Below are 24,479 nucleotides of genomic sequence, written 5' to 3' on the forward strand. Positions count from 1 at the left end.
TTGTATGCTGGCCTCCACCGAAATGTGCTGTGTAAAAGGTCAATCTAAATGACACTTTGTGTGGGAGGCCAGTCTTGGTTAAAGTAAAGGTTATTGTAGACGATTCTGTAAGTATCCCCAACATCTACATTCCGACTACCTCTTGCATACATAGCTCCCATCTCCATTGCGCCCAGTGAGGGAAACTCGAGCCACTAGCATATCGGGTCCGAGCTGTGGCAAAGGTCAGTTTGCCAGCATCAAAGCATACCTGTGTATGAAGTTTGGCTTTAGTGCTTCGTGTCCGTCCACTTGACCGTGTACGTCCACTTGACCAGACAAGAAGGAGGAGTTGGCCTGGGACAACCCTCCACCACCTGAAGTCCAGTCCAAGTTCATTCTTGGGTGGTGGTCGTAGCCTGGTGGTTAATGCGTTGCTTGTCTCACGTAGGCCTGGGTTTAGGTTCCTTTCTTGCCCATAACTTGTGGCCACTATTACTGAAATATTTGCCAAAAGCTGTGTAAGACCTCACTCACTCATGTGAAGCCTGTCCCAAACCCAACATCCCATTACACAACTAGGCACACACAGTTACAACCCTTACACTGACCGCCCCTGTTGTCTAGTGGTAGATCGTCCGCCCCGAGAGTGAAAGGCTCGGGGTTCGATCCCTGGACGTGTCATACCAAGAGATGGTACCTATTGTTACCCTGTCTGGTGCTCGGCATTAAGGGGCTAAAACAATGAGCTCGGCTCGGAGTCAGTATACTGTGTCTGAGTGGGGTATTCATGTTAAACTGCGGCATGGTATCTAAGTGAGCTAGCACTATAAATCGGCATCAGTCTGGACTAGTACAAGCAGCCACACACACAGATACATGTGCATGCACGTCGCTATATAAGTGTAATAATCTTGGACGCGACGTTAAACCCCATTTCACCTCACCTCACCTCACCTCACCTCACCTCACCTCACCTCACCTCACCTCACAACCCTGACACAACGCAATCCCAACAACCTCATCTTACACAACCCATCCTATCACAATCTCAACATCCCTTATACAACCAGGCACACACACACAGACATCCCTTATACAACCAGGCACACACACACAGACATCCCTTATACAACCAGGCACACACACACAGACATCCCTTATACAACCAGGCACACACACACACATACATCCCTTATACAACCAGGCACACACACACAGACATCCCTTATACAACCAGGCACACACACAGACATCCCTTATACAACCAGGCACACACAGACAGACATCCCTTATACAACCAGGCACACACAGACATCCCTTATACAACCAGGCACACACATACACACAGACATCCCTTATACAACCAGGCACACACACACATACATCCCTTATACAACCAGGCACACACACACAGACATCCCTTATACAACCAGACACACACAGACAGACACACAGACATCCCTTATACAACCAGGCACACACAGACATCCCTTATACAACCAGGCACACACAGACACACATACATCCCTTATACAACCAGGCACACACACAGACATCCCTTATACAACCAGGCACACACAGACATCCCTTATACAACCAGGCACACACAGACACACACACATCCCTTATACAACCAGGCACACACACACATCCCTTATCCAACTTTTCCCCATCACAATGTACACTGCTGACTCACCAGGTAGGGAATCCCTCAATGACGTCAATACCCAGTTGCCTCCCCTTGTCTGATGTTTATCCGAGAATGTGGACCAAAATATCGTGTTGATGAGCTGGCCAGGCTCCCGGAAGTGTCTGTCCTGAAGAGCCACGGTGCTGCTGCCCATCTCTGCGTGCAGAAAGTGGTGAATGTGCCCAGCCAGTCTGTGGGCCCACTTCCTCCTTCACACAACTCAACCGTAGACGGGGGAGAGGCTGCGGCCAGAGCCATAGGGGTGGCACACTGGGCATGACTATCTAGGGTTCCATGCCAAGCAATCAGCACCCTTCACCACTAGTCCCAAGCAGGAGTCTATTAAACCTTTTTTTGTTCTACTAGGATCAGCTCGTGAAATATAACATGCAATGTACTTGATGCCAGTGCCAATTTGGGGCTTGTAGACTGATTTACAGTTCCTATTTTCATCAATTTGGAGGTATTTTAATTTTGCTTTCAATGCAAAATATTAGTAAAATACAAGTCACCTGTACAAGGCGATAACATTGGCTATAACTAAAACAACATGAACTGGGAAGTTCAAGGCGATAACATTGGCTATAACTATAACACCATGAACTGGGAAGTTCCAATTTGGAAATTTGTGCTGGTATTAACTGCAGCCTCTGTGCAGGTCGAGATCAATCCCTGCAAGGTCAAGTGTTCTGGTATTTGAATCTCTCAATATTCGTACCTTTTGACAGTATGATGGTATGACAGTATGATGGTATGACAGGGATCCTTCCACTTTTATGCTGAACACGGATGATCAAACTCTGAAAATACTACTTTAGCCATGGAGGTTGTGGGGCTGGAGAAGTACTTTAGCCATGGAGGTTGTGGAGCAGGAGAAGTACTTTAGCCATGGAGGTTGTGGGGCCGGAGAAGTACTTTAGCCATCGAGGTTGTGGAGCAGGAGAAGTACTTTAGCCATGGAGGTTGTGGGGCCGGAGAAGTACTTCAGCCATGGAGGTTGTGGGGCCGGAGAAGTACTTCAGCCATGGAGGTTGTGGGGCATGGAGAAGTACTTTAGCCATGGAGGTTGTGGGGCCGGAGAAGTACTTTAGCCATGGAGGTTGTGGGGCCGGAGAAGTACTTCAGCCATGGAGGTTGTGGAGCAGGAGAAGTACTTTAGCCATGGAGGTTGTGGGGCCGGAGAAGTACTTCAGCCATGGAGGTTGTGGGGCCGGAGAAGTACTTCAGCCATGGAGGTTGTGGGGCATGGAGAAGTACTTTAGCCATGGAGGTTGTGGGGCCGGAGAAGTACTTTAGCCATGGAGGTTGTGGGGCCGGAGAAGTACTTCAGCCATGGAGGTTGTGGGGCCGGAGAAGTACTTCAGCCATGGAGGTTGTGGGGCCGGAGAAGTACTTTAGCCATGGAGGTTGTGGGGCTGGAGAAGTACTTATGCCATGGAGGTTGTGGGGCCGGAGAAGTACTTAAGCCATGGAGGTTGTGGGGCCGGAGAAGTACTTCAGCCATGGAGGTTGTGGAGCAGGAGAAGAACTTTAGCCATGGAGGTTGTGGAGCAGGAGAAGTACTTTAGCCATGGAGGTTGTGGGGCCGGAGAAGTACTTCAGCCATGGAGGTTGTGGGGCCGGAGAAGTACTTTAACCATGGAGGTTGTGGGGCACGGAGAAGTACTTCAGCCATGGAGGTTGTGGGGCCAGAGAAGTACTTGAACCATGGAGGTTGTGGGGCCGGAGAAGTACTTCAGCCATGGAGGTTGTGGGGCCGGAGAAGTACCTCAGCCATGGAGGTTGTGGGGCCGGAGAAGTACTTCAGCCATGGAGGCCAGACTGCTGGTGGCTGGTTCTGGTGTATCAGTGTTCAGCTTACTGCTGCTAGTGCTGCACTCACTTGGCCTAGTGGCACCAGCAGAATTCCAGGCATTTTGCCAGACTCGTATCATACCAGCCAGGCTATACAGGATATTCTGGGGTAGCAACAATACATTTGTGTTCCTGCTTTTCCAAACTTCAGTGACTACGCAGATTTGACACAGGCAGACTGTTTTCAACGTTCCTGTATGGCGTTTCACTCAAGGTCACATTTATGTGTCATTGTGGACAAGCAAGGTCAAATCGTTGAGGCCCTTTCTAAGATGTTTTTTATTGTTTTGTTGACCAACTTTCTGTAAATTGCACTCTCAGGAACAGAATTTCCAGATATATGTTTTGAGTACCGGTATACTCTTGCCTCTTTACTGTGCAATATCAATGCTTTAGAAAGATCTTCAGCAACCTATGTTTGCCATATCCCAATTGTGTCCATTGATGCTCATGATGTCAATCACTGGATTGTCTAGTCCAGACTATATTATTTACACACCGCTGTCATATAGCTGGAATAGTGCTGAGTGCGGCGTTTAACAACAAACCAAGCAAACCAACCCAGATAGTTCATCTTTGACCTGCACATAACATTCCAGGGATCATGGAGTTTTCAAATCATTTTGTCACTGTGGGCTTCCTCTCCTTTTATTCTGATTTTATACTGATGTTTTGACTAAAATACTGTACAAGGCAACTAACTGGATCAGGCTTGGTTGATTGGGTGCCATCGTATCCCAATAGTAAAGAATGCTGCTGATAATATCAACGGGGCGGTGGTGTAGCCTTGTGGTTAATGTGTGGTTAAAGATCTGGGTTCGATTCCCCACATGGGTACAATGTGTGAAGCCCATTTCTGGTGTCCCCTGTTGTGATATAGAACCATATTCGCTCACTCATAATATAAACGGACCCGTAAAGATTCCAGGGTAGAATAGGTCTTCAGCAACCCATGCTTGCTGTAAAAGGTGACTCTGCTTGTCATACCAGGCGACTAATGGGATCAGGTGGTCAGGCTCGCTGACTTGATGCATGTCATCGATCCCAATTGCGTGGATCGATGGTCATGATATCAATCACTGGATTGTCTGGTCCAGACTCGATTATTTACAGACCGCCGTCATATGGCTGGAATATTGCTGAGTGCGGCGTTAAACAACAAACCAAACCAAAACCAAACCATAATATCAACGACTGGTTTGTCGGGGCCAGACATTATTATGTACAAGCAGCGATGGTATAGCTGGAGTATTACTCAGTGCATCGTTAAACAACATCCTCAAGTGCCACCCCCTCACAACCCTCTGAGCACCTAGCACCGTCTCACCCAATACTCAGACTCCGATGACCCCCACACTCCTCATTATAACGTATTGTCTTCATGTAATTACTAAGTTATGTAACCCAAAACATGGCGCTATAACAGGGTACTCATTATAAAACTCGTGCAGTAGTTTGGCATATTGATTTTTGGCGGCATCGGACGTTCTGGCAATGCACGCTGTCTGTCCCCCATGTGTGAATGGCAACTACTTGTGAATGGGGCTTTCACATGTGGGACGGACAGTCTCAATGGCCATCTGCCTCAATGGTAGAACGCATTCAGGAAGTGATGCAGCTTCCTAGGCCTGCAAGGAGGCTTATGCATGCAATTCTCCACTGTTGCTATGTGGCTAGAGTTGGCTCATTCATTCCGCAGAACCGAAATCAGCTGTGTCCTGATTGGCTGGCTGTGACCTTGACCTTGGTTAATTATAATGATTATGTCGTCAATTAGCATAATTAGTTTTGGGTTTGATCAGCTGGGTCCTGATGGGATTGGTTGTTGATCGTGGCAAGTGTTTATGGTTCTTGTCGGGCTGTTTCGTCCCGGTCACTGAAACAATGGAAGGGAGGCTATTCGGGTTGGCTGTGTTCTCCCAACTATAATATGCAGGCAAACCCGTGTTGATCACCTGAGCTCACATACAGTGGTAGAAACTAACGTTTTGGTCCACTAGTCCTTACAAGGATAACATATAGCAAAACCCTTAAAAATGGCAAATATCTACTAGTCCTTATGATACCTTAACTATTGGGCAGTTTGGCAAGGAATATAGGACAAGTGCCAATTTCTAACCCTGACATAATTGTACCTGGTGAAGATCAGGGTTAGAATTGGTCTTCAACTACCCCTGCTTGTCGTAAGAGGCAACTAAAGGGATCGGGTGGTCAGGCTCAAGGACCTAGTTGATGTGTCATCGTATCCAAATTGCGTTGATCAATGCTCATGATGTCAATCACTGCAGACCCGTGAAGATCTGGGGTAAAATAGGTCTTCAGCAACCCATGCTTGCCGTAAAAGGCGACTATGCTTGTCGTAAAAGGCAACTAACGGGATTGGGTGGTCAGGCTTGCTGACTTGTTTGATACATGTCATCGATCCCAATTGCGTGGATCGATGCTCATAATATTAATCACTGGAAGGGGCTGTAAAAATGTAAAAAAAAAGGTTAAATGTATGAAGACCTTTCCAGGTGTCCCCTGTGTGGATATTGCTGAAATATTGCTCTTGGTGAGCAGAGTGGTGTCCCTTAGGCCTGCCAGGAACCTATGACTTTGGGCTCGAATCCTGGTTTGCTCGTTAATGTTTCAAGGTTGTCAGCACCATTCCAGTGCTCATGAGTTTCAACAAATTTGTAAACATCTGAGACCTGCATCACTTCGGGCTTTCCTCCAGCAGTAAGCAGACACACTGTGATGTCACTGGAATACTGTTGAAAGCAACGTTAAACCCAAATCACCCCAATTTTTGTAGAAAAGTGTCAAATGACTGTTGAACACTGGCGAGCGCAATAAAGATACCTTATCACATATTGGAATTCAAATATTTTGCCAATACACAGCCCTACTAATCACTTGTAGCACACATTTTCAAACTTTAAAAACGCGCACACAAGAAAACACCTGCCACACCACTGTTTAATGAAAAAAATTGCTGGACTAACATCTAGTCTCTGAAATGTACATATCTTACAGAGAAAAAAACAGTTGTTAAATTATCTTAATACAAATATGATAAAAAGGAACCAAGAGACTCTCTTCATTTTCAGATACTGCAGTAATCTAGACTTGCCAAACATTGTACATTTGAATCAGGGTCTGTATGACAGACTAAGAAATTGCCCGAGAACTGGTTTAGAATAAAGTGTTTTTGTGTGTGCTAACTGAGTTGTCTCCCTTCACAGGTCTACTATGCCAAAAAGAAGCGGCGTGCACAGGGTATGTCCGGCACTGGCGACGAGAGTGGGAACAAGAAGGGCAAGGTCAATGCGCATGTGTACAACGACGGATACGATGACCAAAACCACGACTATATTGTGAACCCTGGCGAAAAGTGGCTTGACAGATACGAAATAGATTCTTTAATAGGAAAGGGCTCATTTGGTCAGGTGAGTTGTTGTGATGGGTGAAATATGTTTGTTCATTCTTTTAATTGTAGAAAAGACTCAATTTGTTGACCAGAACAATAAGTACAAAGAAATGAAAGTTGATTGTTGGGTGATAGGAGATGAAAGACCATGGTACAAAGTAGCTGCGGAGTTGCTTCCCTTTGACATGCCAGGATCCATAGGGCCAGTGTTTGAATTCGTATTACTGGGTTTGGGAGATTTCTTCACATTAACACTTAGCACACACACACACACTAACACACTAACACTCACACATTAACACTCACACACACACATTAACACTCACACACAAACACACACTAACACATGCCAGTGGTAAAACTAACCTGAAAAGCTTTACAAACCCCAGTGAAGATTAATGCCCTTGTAATGTTAAAACAAACGGGAAATTTGTTCTAGACCGCAGGAATATGTACTAGCCCTTGGCTAGCAGGCTAGAGTTAAGTTATAAGCCTGCAGACTCTCACACACACCGCACACACACCGCACACACACCACACACACTCACCATGTAGTCAATAATCTTGAACACGACGACAAACCCAATTCCCTCTCCTAAGCAACAACCACTGGCACTGCAACCTACAAGAGCATACTGCGTGAATTATTCAGTGAGGCATGCTGGGTAGTGTGGCCACAGCCTGATTCACAGGTCGGTGTGAATGAAGTAGCGCCATTGTGTTGTGAGTCATGTGACCACCAGCCAATCAACAAGTTCCTCTTGTGTAATAACAGCCAGTTATGTTGAAAGGAAGAAATCATTACCAGTGTCGCTGCACACTGCACGTTGCAAAGACACATGGAGGATGGATCTCGAGTCATTGTTCAGCGTTCATAACTAGTCAATCTGTGTGCGTTCAGCGTTAGGTGGTGATAAAATATTTTACAAGACTCCATTACCCAACTGCTGCGGTAGAAACTAACATTTGTAGTCAACTAGTCCTTATAATGATAACATATAGCAAAACACTTAAAAATGGCAAATTTCTACTAATCCTTATGATACCTTAACTATTGGGCAGTTTGGCAAGGACTACAGGACTAGTGCCAATTTCTAACACTGCAGGGGGCACGGGTGGCCCAGTCGTCTAAGCCAGAAACCTATGATGGTGGGTTCGAATCCCGGTTTGCCCCGATTATGTTTCTAGCTTTGTCAGCACCATACCCATGCTCTTGGGTTTCACCGAAGTGGTAAACGTGCATCACTTCGGGCTTTCCTCCCACATTAAGCTGACACGCCGCAATATAACTGTCATACTGTTAAAAGCGGTGTTAAACCCAACTCACTCACTGACGCTGCAACTGGTGTCTTTTATGAAAGCCCGACAGCCATTGTCTTGTAAATCTTGTGTGACTAATATAGAAAGGGGATCATCTGTCGTCTAGGCGATTAACAATAACAACAGAGCTACAGACGGGCAGCGTGTTTGCGTAAAATACATGAGTACAAAGGAGCTAATTTCTGAAACACAATTACAAGCTAATTTACTTTCCAAGTCCAGCCCATACATATATTTAGAACAGTTATATACACTGTACATCTAAACATTATTTCAATTTTTAAAATATTAAAATGTTCAGTAATTTTGGGAAAAACCCAATAGAATGATGAACAGATGAGTGAAAAAATATTGGTTACCCAAAGAAAAATGTAACAACCCAATTAATATATCCACCTTCTGAATATCATGAATTGTGATTTTTTAAATTCCTATTTTGGGTATGTTTACCACAAGCTGCAGACGTCCAGAGTTTACTCTTGGAATTTTCTGACATGGGCTCTTTATGTGAAAATTTCAAATATTCCAGAGACATACCCACACTTGCCCATACAGGAAAATGTTAAAATGCCCCATTGTATTTGAAAATGTGGCCCCACCCTAGAATTATCTCTGGGCCTCCGAGCAGGTGAAGATAAACTGGTGAAAATGGCTGGTACATGACAAGCTGTGAATTGCAGGACAGTGGTTTCTGATTCACGCCATGACTAACTATTCTGTGATTCAGACAGTCACTGGACTGGATCGAGTGACATAAAAACGGACTGGTCTATGACTGTTGCCCACTGTTAGACTAATGGCAGTGTACAGATTTCAGCATGAGCGTCCTTGTCATAACTCTAATGTTGAGGACTGAACGTTTCGGAGTCCCTTGATTCAATACAACACCAAACTACAAAGACTCCACAACCCGCTTAGTTTGTAACACTGAAGAAAGCCAACCCGAACCAACAGTGATGTTCACACCAATATTCCACTCTGTGAATAGATTTTACATGATTTTAGCCTCTTGTTGAAATTAGCACATGATTCTAGTGTCGCAGTCATAGACCTGATGTTAGAAATGAAAGATTTAGGAGTCTCTGAGATTCAAGTTCTATAGAAGCAATCCCCAGGACCCACTTAAATTAAGAATACTGTATTATTGGGTGCTTATTTTGTCGAATAGGGTATTGGTTGTAATGCCAGTAGTGGATACATGGAGCATAGTCATCACCGTACTCTCTGTGTACTGTTCGTTTGAGTAGGACGGGAGGGCAGGGATCTGACAGCAGTCAGGAGTGAGTGGGAGGGCGCTGGCGAAGAGCCGATGAGGCAGGTGCTTGTGAGTGAGGCAGCAGCAGCAGCAGCAGATGTGGGTCATCCTGAGCCAGGATCAATAGCAGAGGAGTAGGCTACTGGGTCATGGGAGGAGGGTGGAGACGAGTCAACTTGTGGATGGGGAGGGCAGGGCTGGTGTGGTTATAGATGGGGGATGGGTGGGAGGGCGGGGCATAGGCTACTGGGTCATGGGAGGAGGGTGGAGACGAGTCAACTTGTGGATGGGGAGGGCAGGGCTGGTGTGGTTATAGATGGGGGATGGGTGGGAGGGCGGGAATAGGCTACTGGGTCATGGGAGGAGGGTAGAGACGAGTCAACTTGTGGATGGGGAGGGCGGGGCATAGGCTACTGGGTCATGGGAGGAGGGTGGAGACGAGTCAACTTGTGGATGGGGAGGGCAGGGCTAGTGTGGTTATAGATGGGGGATGGGTGGGAGGGCGGGGCATAGGCTACTGGGTCATGGGAGGAGGGTAGAGACGAGTCAACTTGTGGATGGGGAGGGCGGGGCTGGTGTGGTTATAGATGGGGGATGGGTGGGATGGCAGGGCATAGGCTACTGGGTCATGGGAGGAGGGTAGAGAAGAGTCAACTTGTAGATGGGGAGGGCGGGGCTGGTGTGGTTATAGATGGGGGATGGCAGGGCATAGGCTACTGGGTCATGCGAGGAGGGTAGAGACGAGTCAACTTGTGGATGGGGAGGGCGGGGCTGGTGTGGTTATAGATGGGGGATGGGTGTGATGGCGGGAATAGGCTACTGGGTCATGGGAGGAGGGTAGAGACCAGTCAACTTGTGGATGGGGAGGGCGGGGCTGGTGTGGTTATAGATGGGGGATGGGTGTGATGGCGGGAATAGGCTACTGGGTCATGGGAGGAGGGTAGAGACGAGTCAACTTGTGGATGGGGAGGGCGGGGCTGGTGTGGTTATAGATGGGGGATGGGTGGGATGGCAGGGCATAGGCTACTGGGTCATGGGAGGAGGGTAGAGAAGAGTCAACTTGTAGATGGGGAGGGCGGGGCTGGTGTGGTTATAGATGGGGGATGGCAGGGCATAGGCTACTGGGTCATGCGAGGAGGGTAGAGACGAGTCAACTTGTGGATGGGGAGGGCGGGGCTGGTGTGGTTATAGATGGGGGATGGGTGTGATGGCGGGCATAGGCTACTGGGTCATGGGAGGAGGGTAGAGACGAGTCAACTTGTGGATGGGGAGGGCGGGGCTGGTGTGGTTATAGATGGGGGATGGGTGTGATGGCGGGAATAGGCTACTGGGTCATGGGAGGAGGGTAGAGACCAGTCAACTTGTGGATGGGGAGGGCGGGGCTGGTGTGGTTATAGATGGGGGATGGGTGTGATGGCGGGAATAGGCTACTGGGTCATGGGAGGAGGGTAGAGACGAGTCAACTTGTTGATGGGGAGAGCGGGGCTGGCTGGTGTGGTTATAGATGGGTGTGTGCTGGGTTGCTGATTGAGGCTGAGGCTTAGGCTTTGGTGGGGTAGGGTAGGAGGCCCAAGCGTGCGGTGACAGGCATCATGTTATAACAGGCAGTATGTAGTAGTTCATGGAGAGAAGGGACGGAGTCAACTTGGGAAGGAGGGTGGGGCTGGTTGGAGGAATTGGACTGGGGGTCTCTGGAGCTGGGTAACAGGTTTATGTGATGGCAGTGGGATGAGGAGAGGAGGGCTGGGACATGGATAGAGGAAACACTGGTGAGGAAGGAGATACCTGTTGGTTACAGTGAGTGAGTTCAAATTGAACGTTGCAGCGGCATAATTCCAGCCATATGGCGACGAGACCAAGTTACAGGACACTGGTGTCGAACATGTCACCAGCCCGTCAATCCAGTCAGGCTAGTAGAATTTCATGACCAGTATAAGCGGCAAGCAATAAGGCAACTAAATCTCCCCGATAGCCTGCCTTCTGGTAATGAGGTACAAGGCAAGGGAGACAACTAGCTGTATCCCTAACCACTAGTTATGTAAGTAATTACCAACTGGATATTGGGAAAGAGCTTCAGAGGGGTTTCTTACATCACGTTGTCTTTTTTCAAATTGCGTGGCATTAATGCCGTATATCATGGCGTCCTGTGAGATATGACAAGCGTATCCGCTGGCTGATGACTATTAAGTCGGCCTTCTCCACATTTAAGCAAAGTAGTGTCATGACAACCTGCTTCAGTTGTTCCTGTTTTCATGGAGACCAACTTGGGCTTGTAGGTGTTTGTAGGCAATGGTGATGAATGCATCCAGGGGAACTAAAATAGCATCAGCCAGGTGGCAACAGTTTCTAGGTCGTGGGAGGTTGCCCAGGGGGACACATGTAAACTGCTATTTGTGAACATGGACTTTTCTTCTTCTCTTTAAGTTGGTTAATTTTTTTTTTTTTCTCTGTATTTTTTGTCAGGATCTGTTAACCAAATTGAAAAGAAGGCCAAAGAGCATTCTAAATGCCTTCATATTCAGTTTTATTCGCTGGAAGAAAAAGCGGTGAAGTATTTGTTTGTTTGCTGTTTAACACTACACTCAGCGGGGCTACTAGGTTTTTCACCATAACATACTACTCAACTTGTGATAGGAATAGTCAGATAGTTCATTCTGTATGAATATACACTTGACATATTATAAGATTGAGTATCATTTTTGTGGTATCGTGGAAAGACGAAAGAAATATGCCCCAAAACACTTTTGAAAAAATAGGAATAGTGTAGATGACAGCATTAGAAATTGGCACTATTCCTGTAGTCCTTGCCAAACTGCCCAATAGTAGAGGTATCCTCAGGACTAGTAGAAATTGGCCCATTTTAAGGGTTTTGCTATTATATGTTATTATTATAAGGACTAGTGGACAAAAACTGTTAGTTTCTACCCCTGGATGTGTCCAGGGCTGCCCTCAATCCAGATTAGTGTCCTCATGAGGCCCCCTCACGTGCACTATAATGGAACCCGAGGTAAATGATTATTTTCATTTTAGTCTTTTGGGGCGGTCAGGTAGCCAAGTGATTAAAGCGTTCGCTCGTCATGCCGAAGACCTGGGTTTGATTCCCGACAGGGGTACAATGTGTCAAGCCCATTTCTGGTGTCCCCCGGCGTGATATTGCTGGAATATTTATACTAGCGGCATAAAACCAAGCTCACTCACTATTGTAATGTTTGAAATGAAGAGTGAGTGGATTGGTTTTGTATTCTTAAAAATGTTTATGGTTTGTGGGTTTTTCGTCTTAAAAACTTTTGAAATAAAGGTAGAAGGTGTATTGTACTTAAGAGAGAAAACAGCCATAGCAATTATCACAGGAATGTTGTTGACTTCAACAGACCAGAGATGCTTTGTTAAAATTGTCTGTGATCTAGGTTATCAGCATCTTTTGGAATTTGCTTGTAAAATATTATAAATATGTGTGCAATTTCATATGTTAAACAAAAACATTAATATCAACTCGGAAATCTAATCTTGAACACTTTAGCTATCAGTGGGCTGGAGTCGGTTGATGATGCAGCAATGCTGATCTGGCTGTGATAAGAGTTGTGTACCATGGTGCTAGGATGATTGTGGGCGATGCAGTGTATGCTGTTGGCAGTTATAATCACCCTGTTTCAGCAACTCCCAAATTTGGTGAAACACTGGCTTGTGAAAAAATAAGACACTGAGTTACCTGCTGGCCTCAAAATGTCCAAATGTTCCTGAATTGTTCAAGTAATTGTTTTCATTATTTCGAATGAATCCAGAGTTGATTTGTTGTCTTTTTTTGTTTTTGTTTTTTTTTGTGATTTTTCAATATTTATTATGTCTGAATGCGGGCAGGTAACTTGAAGATGGCCAGGCAACATCTATGGGTCACCTGAACGACTGTCTTTTGGGGTTTTAAAATTATTTCCAACAGTGGCCATTGGTGTAGACTGGAGGACTGATAACTTATCCCCTAACAACAGACTGTGGTGTCAGCCCGGTGCTGGAGCCATCATCTTGATAGTGTAGAGAGGAGGGTTATCTGGGTGTGCATGTCGCAGTAAGATAGACAAATTATTTCTGGTATTTATGAGCTGAAGTTGCAGGGATTTTCACAAATGTATATGATGGACGCAGAGAATAAATATATGGGTCCCGTAATTAATGTAATTATCAGATCTTACAGTACAGCACACTACACCATTTCATTACTATAGGCGTGTCCTTTTTTATTGATCGGTTAACGGATAAGAAAAGTATGGGGGGAAACCATTCTCAATTGAGTGTTTTTTGGTTTTTCCACTGTTTTTTATTTTATAGTATTGTTTCAGTAGATTTTTGTGTGTTATTTGTTTTTTTATTATTGGCCAAATTAACAAGACAGGTATGCATTTTACTAGATTTAGGGGTGAGAATCTTCTCCAGATCTGTGACACCCTCAAATTATTGCCCACTCTCCATTGCAAAGAAGTTTCAGCTTAAAAGGAAAATAGAGAAGAAGGTCCGGGGTTCCATCCCCAGCCGCGTCATACCAAAAGACATTTAAAGATGGTACTTGTTGTTACCCTGTCTGGCGCTTGGCATTAAGGGGCAAAAACCAGGACTGGTCGGCTCAGGGTCAGCATACTGTCTGAGTGGGGTATTCATGTTAAACTGCGGCATGGTATCTCAGTGTGCTAGCACTATAAATCGGCATCAGTCCGGACAAGTACAAGCAGCCACACACACACACATACACGTGCATACACGTCGCTATGTAAGTGCAATAATCTTGGACGTGACGTTAAACCCCATTTCACCTCACCTCACCTCATCACTGTAGATTGAGGCATCGGACTTGTGTCTTAAGTCTGAGGTGTGTATGATGCAATTTCTGTCTCTCAATCCTACTGGAGTAGGGTGCTGGACGTAACAGCTGACTCTGACATGATACCGATACCGTACGTGCCGATACGTATCACGATACTTCTATGTGCTCTCATTGGTGGTGCGTAAGCCATCTTTTTCATAGACAGGCTGGCCAAATACCTGGCACACTGAGGATTTACAGTTGCCAGTGTCAAGTGTGGTGCAATCGATAAAAATACATACGTATTCACTATTAATTTTTAACTAGTAATTAGTGTTTGGTATAACAGTTATTAAAGCAATAGTTGGAAGGTAAGAATCGATATTTTTGTATTTAATGTATTTAGTATTTAGTAGCCTGTGATCAATATTTATATCGCAGCATTAGAAATGGGCGCTAGTCCTGTAGTCCTTACCAAACTGCCCAATTGTTAAGGTATCATAAGGACCAGTAGAAATTTGCCCTTTTTAAGGGTTTTGCTATATGTTATCATTATAAGGACTAGTGGACGAAAACTGTTAGTTTTCCAACGCTGGTCAGGCAGCTCAAGTTCAACTCCATTGATGTTTGCTGGCTGCCTATCACAGTGGGGAGCTCAGAAAATGTGCTATCGCTGTGTGGAGCTTGCTAGTAACAGGGTTAGAAATAGGCACAAGTCCTATAGTCCTGGCCAAACTGCCCAAATAGTTAACGTATCATAAGGACAAGTAGAAATGTACCATTTTTTAAGGTTTTGCTATATGTTATCATTAAAAGGACTACTACACTAAAAATGTTAGTTTCTATTGCCGAGTAACATGACTAAGAGTAACCTCCCTTGTTTTTGAGTTAAGAATTACCTCCCTTTTTCAGAAGCATGGCTAAGAGTGACCTCCCTTGTTTTTGAGTTAAGACTTACCTCCCTTTTTCAGAAGCATGGCTAAGAGTGACCTCCCTTGTTTCAGGTGGTAAAGGCGTACGACCATGGGGATCAGGAGGCAGTGGCCATAAAAATTATCAAGAACAAGAAACCGTTCCTGAACCAAGCCCAGATTGAAGTGAAGCTCCTGGAGCTCATGAACAAGCATGATGCTGAAAACAAATACTATATAGGTCAGTATTCCGAGGATCACAGTGGCTCTTCTGGAACAAACACGTGAAGATCCGGGGTAGAAAAGGTCTTCAGCAACCCATGCTTGCCGTAAAGGGCGACTATGTTTGTCGTAAAAGGCGACTAAAGGGATCGGTGGTCAGGCTCGCTGACTTGGTTGATGCATGTCATCGATCCCAATTGCGTGGATCGATGCTCATGACATTAATCACTGGATTGTCTGGTCCAGACTCGATTATTTACAGGCCGCCGTCATAAAGCTGGAATATTGCTAAGTGCGGCATTAATCCTCCTCCCTCCTCTTTCTCCCTTCTCTCTCTTTCCTCTCTCTTCCTCTTGTAAGCATACAAGCTTACTATTAAATGCGGAACATTGGTTTGATTTTGAACAGAATTATATCAGATCTGTTTTGCTCTTTTCTGATGAAACACTCCCACTGAAATATTGCATGGTCAGCCATTTTTGGTGCTTTCTTAAAATGTACGAGTTATTGTAGGGTTGATCATACCAAGCACCTGGTGGCCTAGATCACTGCCCTGCCCTGCCCTGACCTTATCGACTCATGTTAATATCCCATTAACCTTACATCTCAACATTCGTCTCTGCCAGTCATCATTAGAGGCAGATCAGTGGTCAGGCAAACAATATTACTTATGAGATGATAAATAATGATGACGGCTCACGTAATGTCAGGCAATTAGTTGGAGAGACCTGGAATATTCGTCTGGAATAAAGTCAGATTTTGGAACCTCCCCTTGTCATTATTGCAAGCATGGTTTTGACTAAATCATTAGAGAAAGTTATAGCAGTTTCCAATAACCAAGAGAGATATATTCTGAATTTTATTAAGAATTGACTTTAGTACTTTTGCGTTTATGGATGTAGAAACTTTAAAACCGGTATACACCCATAAACGGACAATCAAATGCCACTTGCAGTTTGTATATTCCAAAAGAAAGCAAGTAATTTATACAAGTTGTTGATGCCCATGAAGATCTTATCTAGAATAGGTCTTCAGCAACCCATGCTTGCCGTAACAGGCGACTATGCTTGTAAGGGATCGGGGGGTCAGGCTCGCTGACTTGGTTGATGCATGTCATCATATCCCAATTGCGTGGTTCATGATGTAAGTCACTGGATTGTCTGATCCTGACTTGATATTTACAAACCGCAGTCATATAGCTGGAATATTGCTGAGCATGGTGTTTAACAATAAACAAACAAATGATTACTTACATACCACCATCATATGGCTGGAACATTACTAAGTGCAGTGTTAAACAACAAACAAGCGTAACTCACAAGTGAATCATTGGTATTGATGGGGCACAGTGAAAGAGGTATGTAAATCCTAGAATATATGCTTGCCTTGAATAAGCACCAGGTCCAGCAACCTTATAATAAACACCAGGTCCAAAAACCTTAAAATAAACGCCAGGTCCAGCAACCTTATAATAAACGCCAGGTCCAAAAACCTCACAATAAACGCCAGGTCCAGCAACCTTACAATAAACGCCAGGTCCAGCAACCTTATAATAAACGCCAGGTCCAAAAACCTTACAATAAACGCCAGGTCCAGCAACCTTACAATAAACGCCCGGTCCAGCAACCTTACAATAAACGCCTGGTCCAAAAACCTTACAATAAACGCCAGGTCCAGCAACCTTACAATAAACGCCAGGTCCAGCAACCTTACAATAAACGCCCGGTCCAGCAACCTTACAATAAACGCCCGGTCCAGCAACCTTACAATAAACGCCAGGTCCAAAAACCTTACAATAAACGCCAGGTCCAAAAACCTTACAATAAACGCCAGGTCCAGCAACCTTATAATAAACGCCAGGTCCAAAAACCTTACAATAAACGCCAGGTCCAGCAACCTTATAATAAACGCCAGGTCCAGCAACCTTACAATAAACGCCCGGTCCAGCAACCTTACAATAAACGCCTGGTCCAAAAACCTTACAATAAACGCCAGGTCGAGCAACCTTATAATAAACGCCAGGTCCAAAAACCTTACAATAAACGCCAGGTCCAGCAACCTTACAATAAACGCCCGGTCAAGCAACCTTACAATAAACGCCAGGTCCAGCAACCTTATAATAAACGCCAGGTCCAGCAACCTTACAATAAACGCCCGGTCCAGCAACCTTACAATAAACGCCAGGTCCAAAAACCTTATAATAAACGCCAGGTCCAGCAACCTTATAATAAACGCCAGGTCCAGCAACCTTGTAATAAACGCCAGGTCCAGCAACCTTACAATAAACGCCAGGTCCAGCAACCTTGTAATAAACGCCAGGTCCAGCAACCTTACAATAAACGCCAGGTCCAGCAACCTTTTAATAAACGCCAGGTCCAGCAACCTTGTAATAAACGCCAGGTCCAGCAACCTTACAATAAACGCCAGGTCCAGCAACCTTACAATAAACGCCAGGTCCAAAAACCTTATAATAAACGCCAGGTTCAGCAACCTTTTAATAAACGCCAGGTCCAGCAACCTTGTAATAAACGCCAGGTCCAGCAACCTTGTAATAAACGCCAGGTCCAGCAACCTTGTAATAAACGCCATATCCAGCAACCTTACAATAAACGCCAGGTCCAGCAACCTTATAATAAACGCCATGTCCAGCAACCTTATAATAAACACCAGGTCCAGCAACCATACAATAAACGCCAGGTCCAGCAACCTTGTAATAAACACAATGTCCAGCAACCTTACAATAAACGCCAGGTCCAGCAACCTTATAATAAACGCCAGGTCCAGCAACCTTATGATAAACCCCAGGTCCAGCAACCTTATGAGGACTAGTGGACTAAAACTGTTAGTTTCTATGGCTGCATGACCCTCCCACCGCCGTGTGGCATATCTAAATATGGGACTGAACTCAGCACATCGTCCACGAACCGTCTTCAGTTGGTGTTTTGTCTGCTGGCTTTGCCGGTGGTGACGCAACCTGTTGACGCTGTCTAATATCAAACAGCAGGTCACAGGGAAGTGGCTGTCCAAATGCAACCATCAGAGTCTCCTGGCAATTTCATGACAACGTCTTTGTGTGCGTGAGAAATTCCACGCAGCTTTTTTGCATCCAGTGTGTGTTTATTCTGGCATTCTTTCCCAGGGAAAACTGAAATACAAATAGGAGAAAATTTACTTTTGAACATATCTCTCGGTGTCTGTGTGTGTGCAGTTGATGGAATTAGAATCTGTCGTTATAATCAAATGTACACGGCCATCTTGGGGCTGGCCACACAGGGCCTGAAGGTCAAGGTCAGTGAGGTCAGCAAATCAACACAGCAATGGCTCATTTACATAAGGAAACAATTTAGTGATTATCAGATTGTCATCCTTATTTTATTTTTTAAATGGGGTGGGAGATATTTTTTGTTTTTATGTTTCATTTAAAACAAAATGTTCAATACATCCTATTGTATATTCACTGTGAATATACATCCTATTGTTTATTTACAGGAAAAATGAATGTTTGAAATCTTTAATTATGTTTTATTTTTATTCAGTATGGGTATTTTTTAATAGTCGAAAATTTGAAAGTATGTTTTGAAGTCCTATGTTTTGTATTCGTAAAATTTAATCTGAACCAATGTGTAAACACATGTAAACATCATCCATTGCATAACCTTATTTTTTCTCTCTCTCCATTTCCATAATATTTAGAAGCTGTTCTTGAATGTTGACTAATTCCAGTTTCTCTCTTCTGTTTCAGTGAGGTTAAAGAGGCATTTCATGTTTCGGAATCATCTCTGCTTGGTGTTTGAACTATTATCGTACAATTTGTACGACTTGTTACGTAACACAAACTTTAGAGGTGTGTCGTTAAATTTGACTCGAAAATTTGCTCAGCAGCTGTGCACGGCCTTGTTATTTTTGGCCACTCCTGAGCTGAATATTATTCACTGCGACTTAAAGCCAGAGAATATTTTATTGTGTAACCCCAAGAGGAGTGCAATCAAAATAGTGGATTTTGGGAGCTCCTGTCAGCTAGGACAGAGGGTGAGTAGTTTCTTGTCATGTATTGTGAAATAATTCCCGCTGTCGCCTGAACACACAGACAGATGTTAATACCGTATTCAACGTAATAAGCGTCCCGCTCTAATAAGCGCCCACTGCGACATTTGCTAAGATATTGGCTCATGAACAATCACAATTAGCACCCTTCCAATTGATCAATGTTCAAAAGACTTTCTTATTCTTGTACGATACGCACTTGTGTGTTATATGCACCCTTAATTATGGGCAGTTAAATTCTTGAAAAAAATATCTTTCGTACATAAACATTTCAGAATGTCAGCATAAACCACAAAATTTATATTTTGACTCTGTTTTTTCACCAAAATAATATTCTAATAAGAGCCCCCGATTTGTAATTTTGAGTGCGCCCTGGGCACTTATTACGTTGAATACGGTATGGAAAAAGCAAGGGCCTAAGTGTGTGCTTGGAAGAGCAAGGGTCTATAACTCTAAATAATGTCATGTCCATCTGGTCCACCATTCTTACAACTTGAGTTAGGGAAAAGGCAAGTCACTCTAGAGTATCACTGGACTGAATGACTAGAAGCTGTGTCTAACCTTGAGGAATAATAATAATAATAATTATGATAACGATGAAGTTCTGGGTGGGTTTGACTACACAGCGCTTCCTAGCAGGAGTCCCATTCGCTGTCTGGGCTGCGCGTAGAGGGGGCAAGGGCCCTGAGCTGATGATGAGCCTAACCAGCCTGACTGTGCCAGGATCACCCAAACCCTCTTTGCTGCATTTTTTAAATATTTTAATCTGTAAATAATAATAGCAGCTTGTTAAGTGCATGACTCCATACTTCATGGAAGCTCTAAGTGCAACTTTATCGATCAGTGAGCACTCGGTTTTTCATTCTGAGCTCCCTGGGGAGTATACAACCCAAGCTACGTATCATGCTTGTTGTATGAGGTTACTGAATGAATCAGGTTGTCAGGCTCAGTGACTCGGTTATAATATCAATCACAGGTTTGCCTGTTCCAGACTTAATCATTCACAGGTAACCTTATCTGGAATATTTCCATCTGCTGCATTATACAGCAGAATGCCTATCAAACTTGACCATGGCTATCTTAGAACTCTTGAAATTTTCTTACGATGTACGATTTGAAACGTTGTTTGTTGTTTTCAGATATACCAGTACATCCAGAGTCGGTTCTACAGGTCTCCTGAGGTGTTGCTAGGGATCCCATATGACTTGGCTATAGATATGTGGAGTTTAGGATGCATCCTGGTCGAGATGCACACGGGAGAGCCTCTCTTTGCTGGTTCAAATGAGGTATGTTCCCCTCCCTACCAACTAGCAGAGTCGGAACCAGTGTCCGCAATAACTGACCTGTGAAGATCCGGGGTAGAATAGGTCTTCAGCAACCCATACTTGCCGTAAAAGGTGACTATGCTTGTCGTAAAAGGCGACTAACGGGATCGGGTGGTCAGACTCGCTGACTTGGTTGATGCATGTCCTCGATCCCAATTGCGTGGGTTGATGATCATGATATTAATCACTGGATTGTCTGGTCCAGACTCGATTATTTGCAGACCGCCGTCATATAGCTGGAATATTGCTGAGTGCGGCGTTAAACAACCAACCAACCAACCAACCAACAAACCAACCAACCAACCAACCAACCAACAAACCAATGGCAATCTTCGGATTCGCTCTAGCCTACTAGCCTGCAATTGGTCCTTCTCGAAAGATCAGGGTGCCGTTGTGCAAAGCGATCTTAGCACTAAGTCCCATACCTTGACATAGACTTACGACAGTCTTATTGCTCAGGATGTTTTGGTGGTCAGACTCAGTGGACTTGGTTAGTTGCTGGTCCAGATTAGATTACTTACAGGCCGCTGTCAAATAGCTTGAAAATTGCTGAATGCAGTGTTAAACAACAAACATGACAAGGTATTGAGATATGTTCCCCTAGAATTTGTAAAGAAGTTACGTTTCTATCCCTGTTACTTTTGGGCCGCCAGAAACCTATGGTCGTGAGTTCGAATCCCAGTTCTCCCTGACTCAAATCCGAGCTAAATTCACCTGTGTTGTGTTGTTGCAGTTTGACCAGATGATGAAGATCGTGGAGGTGCTCGGGATGCCACCCAAACACATCCTAGACCAAGCACCAAAAGCTCGCAAGTACTTTGACCAGCAACCTGATGGTACATATGCCTGTAAGCGGCCGAAGGATAACAAAAAGGTATGGCCACTCGGACACTTCTTCCTCCTAGCCCTCTGGGGCGGTCGGGTAGCCTCGTGGTTAAAGCGATGCTTGTTACGCTGAAAACACGGGTTCGATTCCCACATGGGTACAATGTGTGAAGCCCATTTCTGACGTCCCCTGGCGTGATATTGCTGGAATATTGCTAAAAGCGGCGTAAAACCACTCACTCACTTCTCATAGAGGGTTGGTTGGATAGCCTAGTGGTTAAAGCGTTCGCTTGTCACTCCGAAGACCCGGGTTCGATTCCCAACATGGGTATAGTGTGTGAAGGCCATTTCTGGTGTCCCCCACATATTGGATGAAAAGGCAGTCTTTCCACCCACATCAGGATGACAAGGTGTGATACAACTGAAATACTGTTCAAAGCTGTGATAAGACCTGTTAAGATCCGGGGTAGAATAGGTCTTCAGCAACCCATGCTTGTCGTGTGATCAGGCTCGCTGACTTGGTTGATGCCTGTCATCATATCCCAATTGCGTGGATGGATGCTCACGATGTCCATCACTGGATTGTCTGGTCCAGACTCGCTTATTTACAGACCGCCGTCATATAGCTGGAACATTGCTCAGTGCGGCGTTAAACAACAAACAAACAAAGCTGTGATAAAACAAACTCACTAACTCCTCAATCATCCTTGGTGCTGATGTGGCATAAGACATATCACTTACTCCCTCAAATATTACACAAACCAGAGGGGATGCCTCATTTGAATTGGCCACCAGCAACCCATGCTGGAGTGGGTGGTTCGTCACGATATGGCTGAAATATTGCCGATGTGACGTAAAGCATTAACTCACTCACTGGAGTGGGTGGTCAGGCTCGGTGACTTGGTTGATGCATGTCATTGATCCCAATTGCGTGGATCGATGCTCATGTTATCAATCACTGGATTGTCTGGTCCAGACTTGCCGTCATATAGCTGGAATATTGCTGAGTGCGGCGTGAAACAAAAACACTCACTCACTCACTCACTCACTCACTCACTCACTCACTCACTCACTCACTCACTCACTCACTCACTCACTCACTCACTCACTCACTCACTCACTCACTCTTGTCTGTTCCAGTACAAGCAGGCAGGAAGCAGGAAACTCCATGATATTATTGGTGCCGAAACAGGAGGTCCAGGGGGTCGAAGGGCGGGCGAGCCGGGTCACACGGTGGCAGACTACCTCAAGTTCAAGGACTTGATTCTAAGAATGTTGGACTATGACCCGAAAACTCGCATCACACCATACTACGGGTTGCAGCACAACTTCTTCAAGAAGACGACAGACGAAAGTACGAACACGTCAAATAGCACTTCAACTAGCCCTGCGATGGAACAGCAGTGTGGGCCTGCAGGTAGACCGGTCCTTTAGACGCTACGTGTCACGTAATATAGACCCTAGGGCCCTTCGCCAACCACAGTCACAACAACCGACCTTAGCTGGATGACGTTCATACACCACAAACATACTCTCTGCTTAAATCACCAACGCAAAGTCGCTTTGGGATCATTCCAAAATTTAATGAAATTATTGTTTCAATATTGAATCTTTTTATTTTATTTTTTAAATTTTCTTTTACAGTTGCCTTAAATTGACATGATCTACCAAGGCAGTTTGTTTTTTTCATCTGTTCTCGTATACTTCTGCTTGAGTATCTTTGTGGCTAGTTTTACTTTCAACACCCTCCTAATTGTCAGACGCTCCTGGCTTGCACACTGTGAGAGCCGGCTGAAGGGCAGTGCCATTAATATAGAGAATGGTTATGTCACAATCACACCCCTCCCATTTCAGCCCTCTAGTACATTTTGGCCTTGCGTTTCCCCTCCCTGCCCAGATAGGCCCTTGCTCTTCCAAGCACACACTTAGGCCCTTGCTTTTTCCCTCCCCGCCCACTTAGGCCCTTGCTCTTCCAAGCACACACTTAGGCCCTTGCTTTTCCCCTACCCGCCCACATAGGCCCTTGCTCTTCCAAGCACACACTTAGGCCCTTGCTTTTCCCCTCCCCGCCCACATAGGCCCTTGCTCTTCCAAGCACACACTTAGGCCCTTGCTTTTTCCCTCCCCGCCCACTTAGGCCCTTGCTCTTCCAAGCACACACTTAGGCCCTTGCTTTTCCCCTCCCCGCCCACATAGGCCCTTGCTCTTCCAAGCACACACTTAGGCCCTTGCTTTTTCCCTCCCCGCCCACTTAGGCCCTTGCTCTTCCAAGCACACACTTAGGCCCTTGCTTTTCCCCTACCCGCCCACATAGGCCCTTGCTCTTCCAAGCACACACTTAGGCCCTTGCTTTTCCCCTCCCCGCCCACTTAGGCCCTTGCTCTTCCAAGCACACACTTAAGCCCTTGCTTTTCCCCTCCCCGCTCAGATAGGCCCTTGCTCTTCCAAGCACACACTTAGGCCCTTGCTTTTTCCCTCCCCGCCCACATAGGCCCTTGCTCTTCCAAGCACACACTTAAGCCCTTGCTTTTTCCCTCCATGCCCACATAGGCCCTTGCTCTTCCAAGCACACACTTAAGCCCTTGCTTTTTCCCTCCCCGACCACATAGGCCCTTGCTCTTCCAAGCACACACTTAAGCCCTTGCTTTTCCCCTCCCCGCCCACATAGGCCCTTGCTCTTCCAAGCACACACTTAAGCCCTTGCTTTTCCCCTCCCCACCCACATAGGCCCTTGCTCTTCCAAGCTCACACTTAAGCCCTTGCTTTTCCCCTCCCCGCCCACATAGGCCCTTTCTCTTCCAAGCACACACTTAGGCCCTTGCTTTTCCCCTCCCCGCCCACATAGGC

At 45.3% G+C, this 24,479-nt stretch overlaps 1 protein-coding gene across 5 annotated transcripts in view; it reads left to right on the forward strand.

Moving 5' to 3' along the window:
* LOC124121792 (dual specificity tyrosine-phosphorylation-regulated kinase 1A-like) overlaps positions 1-24,479 on the forward strand; it is a 107,455-nt gene that overhangs the window by 66,915 nt on the left and 16,061 nt on the right. For 4 of the 5 annotated variants that reach the window (XM_046484864.2, XM_046484860.2, XM_046484865.2 and 1 more), the window contains exons 3-8: positions 6,754-6,957; positions 15,310-15,457; positions 19,181-19,467; positions 20,622-20,768; positions 21,541-21,681; positions 22,773-23,049. In XM_046484864.2, coding sequence (XP_046340820.2) covers positions 6,754-6,957; positions 15,310-15,457; positions 19,181-19,467; positions 20,622-20,768; positions 21,541-21,681; positions 22,773-23,049 — 1,204 coding nt within the window. The remainder of the gene's footprint in view (positions 1-6,753; positions 6,958-15,309; positions 15,458-19,180; positions 19,468-20,621; positions 20,769-21,540; positions 21,682-22,772; positions 23,050-24,479) is intronic. The other variant, XM_046484861.2, reaches the window with a different exon arrangement.

The sequence above is a fragment of the Haliotis rufescens genome, unplaced genomic scaffold (assembly GCF_023055435.1).
Source record: "Haliotis rufescens isolate VD_foot unplaced genomic scaffold, xgHalRufe1.0.p SCAF_18, whole genome shotgun sequence".
Classification (NCBI taxonomy): Eukaryota; Metazoa; Mollusca; class Gastropoda; order Lepetellida; family Haliotidae; genus Haliotis; species Haliotis rufescens.